Source organism: Oncorhynchus mykiss, chromosome 11 (assembly GCF_013265735.2).
Source record: "Oncorhynchus mykiss isolate Arlee chromosome 11, USDA_OmykA_1.1, whole genome shotgun sequence".
Lineage (NCBI taxonomy): Eukaryota > Metazoa > Chordata > Actinopteri > Salmoniformes > Salmonidae > Oncorhynchus > Oncorhynchus mykiss.
The window spans coordinates 49869804-49875481 of NC_048575.1; the positions used below are offsets into that span (position 1 = coordinate 49869804).

A 5678-nucleotide genomic window follows, 5' to 3' on the forward strand; every position below is an offset into this window, starting at 1 on the left:
TATCATTCATGTTTCACTTTAATCCTACAAAACACCTTACACCACAAAAACCTTACAGCAAAAGTGATAACCAGTATTATGAACAACACAATGGCCAGTAGCGTGGCTATGACGTCCATAGAGTGGTAGGTGAACCAGGACATCTTGTAGGACTCTGTCCTCAGATGTGCCGCTCCTTTGTTCCTCATGACAAACTCGATCCAGAACATTGCGCGGTCCAGTGGCTTCATAGGCTGGTCCCTGTGCAGCCTGGAGAGCCTTTGCATTGCCTCCCTGTAGGACGGCTCATAGAGAATAGCCTTCACTGCCTCCAGGAAGATGTCTCTGTCTACGGTGGCGATGTCCACTATCTTAGCCACTCCCTTAGCCCTCAACCTGTTGAGGTTATCCTGCTGGTCGAACATCAATGGGAGGCCGACGATGGGGACACCATGGTAGATGGCCTCCTGGACTCCATTGGTGCCACCGTGGGCGACAAAGGCTCGGGTCTTGGGGTGTCCTAGGAGGTCGTTCTGGGGGAGCCAGTCCACCAGTAAGGTGTTGTTACCCAGGGAGGCAGGTCTCTTCCCAGTGTGCCTCCAGACAACCCTCTGAGGCAGTTTGGCAAAAGCAGTGGCGATGTCCTCAGCGATGTCCTCAGGAAGTTGTCCCACCAAGGTCCCGAGGGACATCATGATGACCCCATGGTCCCCGGAGCTCTGGACAAAGTCCTCCATGTCCGGGGGAAGCGGCTTGGAGGGCTTGCACTGGAAGCCACCCACATAGACCACGTTTGGCATGGTGGGACGAGGAAACTCAAAGGTGAAGTCATTCCTCATGAGCCAGATGTCTGCTGCCTGGAACAATGACATGAAGTGAACATCAGGGCCAAAGTATCGATGGACGAACGGAATGTAGTTAGGGTCTGTGATGTATGCAGTTTGAACCTTTGTAAAAAGATAAAACAGAACATTTTTGACTCTCTCCTGAAAAGTCATTTTGTCCGTCAACATTGCTCCTGGTACTGGGACATATGAGAGAGGTGAGGGGGCAATGGCAAAGTGACCCTCACCCTGGATTGTCCATCTGACATTGAAGACAAGAGGAAGACCAAGGCGGTGTGCCAGTAACGTGCCCGCACCAGTGGCAGGATCCGTCAGAACCAGATCATAGTTTCCATCGTGAATCGATTGCATTAGCTCGTTATCTTCAAATATCATAGTCATCATCTCAATCAATTCCCTGTTTGACTCAGAGAACTGCTTCACCACCTCAAGCTCCAGACTCATACGAGACCAGAAACCTCCACCCTCCCTTTGGATCTGCAGTAATCTGGTCACAAACAAACTAAAGATCTTCTCGTCAATTCCTCCACCAGATGCAGGGATGGTGATACACGAGTAATGAGGGGACTTCTCCTTGATGTACCAGTTGGCGGATGGACGAATCACTGTGATGCTATGGCCTCTGGAGTGCAGTTCTTCAACGATGACTTTCATGTTCACCCAGTGGCTTCCATCCAATGGGAGGACCAGCACCTTCCCCCCATAGACAGTGGTCAGATAAAAGAGCAGCACCGTAACCGTGACCAGGGCTGGTTGATGCATTTCTAAGGTGAGTCCTTTGATAGAAGATACAAGGGAAGAGTAGTTAGTAGTTACTACATCTCTTATTTCCTATTAATAGGTTCTAGTTGGTTGCCTGTTATTCTCAAACACATCAATTCTAAAAAAATTACTCAAAATTACAACGGAAAACATAATTATTTGTGAACCCTCTTATATTGATTAGCTTATACATATTTACTTATACTGAACAAAAATATAAACACAACATGTAAAGTGTTGACAATTACACAGGTGAACCTTGTGCTGGGTTAAATAAAAGGCCACTGAAATGTGCAGTTTTGTCACACAACACAATGCCACAGATGTCTCAAGTTTTAAGTGAGGGTGCATGCTGACTGCAGGAATTTCCACCAGAGCGTTTGCCAGAGAATTTCATGCTAATTTATGTACCATAAGCTGCCTCCAATGTCGTTTTAGAGAATTTGGCAGTATTTCCAACCGGCCTCATAACCGTAGATCACATGTAACCACGTCAGCCCAGGACCTCCACGTCCGGCTTCTTCACCTGCGGTATCATCTGAGACCAGCCACCCGGACAGCTGATGAAACTGAGGATAAACTGTAATAAAGTCCTTTTTTGGGGAGAAACTCATTCTAATTGGCCTATGCCCTCCCAAGCCCACCCATGGCTGCGCCCCTGCCCAGTCATGTGAAATCCATAGATTAGGGCCTAATAAATGTTTTTCAATTGACTGATGAACTGTAACTGTAACTCAGTAAAACCGTTGAAATTGTTGCATTTATATTTTTGTTCAGTATAATATACCTTATTAACATATGAATAGAGTACATTATTGGTCTTCACGGAAAGAATTAGCCTAGGTGTTCACCAGAAGCAGACTTAGACCAACAGTACAAACACAAATCAACAACAGCACTGATACCTGAACAAAGTGTATTGCATGTATGCTATAAAACATTTCCTGAAATGTTTACACTAATTTACTGGCAGCACAGTAGCCAGTAGGTTGCTGTACATTTGCAGTAAATTACTGGCAGCACAGAAGCCAATAAATTACAGTAGACTCACAGAAACGTTACTGAAACGCAAACGGAGTGTACCGCTTCCATGAATCAAGTAAATAAATAACCAACATACAATTGAAAACGTTGAGACACTGTTTATTGCTATGAAGACTTCCAATGCTATCACAATTCTACCAGTCCTTCCCAAAATGGACTCAAGCCTTCAGCCACATTACTATAAAGGTGTGCAAGTTCTCTCTACATCTGGACCAGGATTCATGCTCATGTTATGTACAAGCATTTCGCTACACTCGCATTAACATCTGCTAACCATGTGTACGTGACAAATAAAATTTGATTTGATTTGATTTGATGTTACACCAGGAGGGACAGACTCTGTAGTGGATGGAAGTTACTCCAACAATGTCCCTTTATTGGAGGTATTACATGCTATCTAATAACAGGTAATTATCACTAATTACTTCAAGTGACTTTGATAAGTTTCAGCGATATGTTTTACTGTTTGGCTGTTACTATTATTCCATGTTGGAGTTGCCAATACTGCTTTGCGTATTGTTTATCATATGTAGTATTATTCATTATTGCCATAAGTGTTATTATTGCATTGGTTTGACAAGTATTTTTACAGAAGTTGTTTAATATAGTCTGAGTCACTGGCTTATTGGTGCTCTTCCATGCCGTCCCTAGGAGGGGTGCGTCACTTGAGTGGGTTGAGTCACTTACGTGATCTTCCTGTCTGGGTTGGCGCCCCCCTTGGGTTATGCCTTGGCGGAGATCTTTGTGGGCTATACTCGGCCTTGTCTCAGGATGGTAAGTTGGTGGTTGAAGATATCCCTCTAGTGGTATGGGGGCTGTGCTTTGGCAAAGTGGGTGGGGTTATATCCTGCCTGTTTGGCCCTGTCCGGGGGTATCATTGGATGGGGCCACAGTGTCTCCTGACCCCTCCTGTCTCAGCCTCCAGTATTTATGCTGCAGTAGTTTATGTGTCGGGGGGCTAGGGTCAGTCTGTTATATTTGGAGTACTTCTCCTGTCTTATCCGGTGTCCTGTGTGAATTTAAGTATGCTCTCTCTAATTCTCTCTCTCGGAGGACCTGAGCCCTAGGGCCATGCCTCAGGACTACCTGGCATGATGACTCCTTGCTGTCCCCAGTCCACCTGGCCGTGCTGCTGCTCCAGTTTCAACTGTTCTGCCTGCGGCTATGGAACCCTGACCTGTTCACCGGATGTGCTACCTGTCCCAGACCTGCTGTTTTCAACTCTCTAGAGACAGCAGGAGCGGTAGAGATACTCTTAATGATCGGCTATGAAAAGCCAACTGACATTTACTCCTGAGGTGCTGACTTGTTGCACCCTCAACAACTACTGTGATTATTATTATTTGACCATGCTGGTCATTTATGAACATTTGAACATCTTGGCCATGTTCTGTTATAATCGTCACCCGGCTCAGCCAGAAGAGGACTGGCCACCCCTCATAGCCTGGTTCCTCTCTAGGTTTCTTCCTAGGTTTTGGCCTTTCTTGGGAGTTTTTCCTAGCCACCGTGCTTCTATACCTGCATTGCTTGCTGTTTGGGGGTTTTAGGCTGGGGTTCTGTACAGCACTTTGAGATATCAGCTGATGTAAGAAGGGCTATATAAATACATTTGATTTGATTTGATTTAGTCTTTTGGGGGAGGACCGCAGATTCCCCGCTAGGTTATTCCCCCCTCCCACTTCTAAAACCAAAGTGGCACCCCTGTAAAGAACCACCTTCAATGGAAGCAGCTGTGTTTGTGTGTGGTTGTGACAATTAAGAGAGTAATGGGCCTCAACATCGTGTTCTAACCGGACAACACTGTAGTGAGCAGAACCTTAGCAATCAGCATAAATTAATCTCGCGTGAGGTCATTCACAGTCGACCGCTCAGACGAGCTCCAGCTAGGCGTTTTTACATGGTCCTGCTAGGTGTTTTTCACATGGTCCTGCTAGCCATCCCACTAGCCGTTTTTACATGGTCCTGCTAGGCGTTTTTACATGGTCCTGCTAGGTGTTTTTCACATGGTCCTGCTAGCCATCCCACTAGCCGTTTGTACATGGTCCTGCTAGGCGTTTTTACATGGTCCTGCTAGCCATCCCACTAGCCGTTTTTACATGGTCCTGCTAGCCGTTTTTACAGATACAGAGTTTTATTTGGATTTGTAGAACTACAAAAGTTTTTGGAGAATGCTTCTTGAGATTGTATTAAGGCAATTGAATCAGGTCAAGTTTGTAGTTCTTCTATATAAGTTTATAGCTCTTCAATTGTTCTCTGTATACATACGGTAGATATTAGTTCCAATTAGTTCATTTGAAAACGTTGTAAATCTGATTATACCATGTTTTCAACACTAGGTACTCAGCAACTGTTTTAACAACAAGCTAAACTATTCCCATATTCCACATATATTCCATTACTTAAAACTGTTACTTTCAACTAGAAATGTTGCTTCACATAAACACTCACCAAAAAATATGTCTGCAGGTAGCCTAAAATCCAAGGTGATGTTTGGCCAACCTCCCAAACAGCAGTTTTTCCCCTCACATCCGAGTGAAAGCAGTCATCTGGCTGTATGTAACCTAACCTATGCTGCCACAACTAATCTGTGCTCTCTTGTTCAAAGTTCACAGGTTCTAGCATGCAGCATAACACCCCTGTAATTACACAAGGCGTTCACATGTTGGCTTCCCGTTCTGTATTAAGAAATGGTCACTAGTTCAACATGCACATAATTATGGAGTTAGTTAGAAAATCAAAAATATTTTTTTTTCAACGCTAATATTTGTCTCCGTTAGCCATACCCAGGTTGAATAAATCCTGGAATAGGTATAATTCAGATTTTTGGGGGCAATAACTACACATTTGATTTCATGAACATTGCATGGTTACAACATGCCTTTGGTCTATTACTTAAAATTAAGATTAACAACCGTTGCTTTTAAAATGAACATTAACCATACAGTAGTACAGTAGTACAGGAATAATTCACTAATGAAACTACTGAAAATTATGATTAGTCATGATTCAAATGCAATTTAGTCCAGAGCATAATGCTTTATGTTTAGT

General features: G+C 44.0%; 1 protein-coding gene across 1 annotated transcript; it reads right to left on the bottom strand.

The window, feature by feature from the left end:
* LOC110535845 (UDP-glucuronosyltransferase 2A2-like) lies at positions 1-5249 on the bottom strand. The gene is made up of 2 exons (XM_036935665.1): positions 5079-5249; positions 1-1600 (listed from the first exon to the last, which is right to left on the bottom strand). The coding sequence occupies exon 2, from the start codon at positions 1584-1586 to the stop codon at positions 3-5; it is 1584 nt and encodes a 527-aa protein (XP_036791560.1). The 5' UTR covers positions 1587-1600; positions 5079-5249; the 3' UTR covers positions 1-2.
* Between the last annotated feature and the right edge of the window lie 429 nt (positions 5250-5678).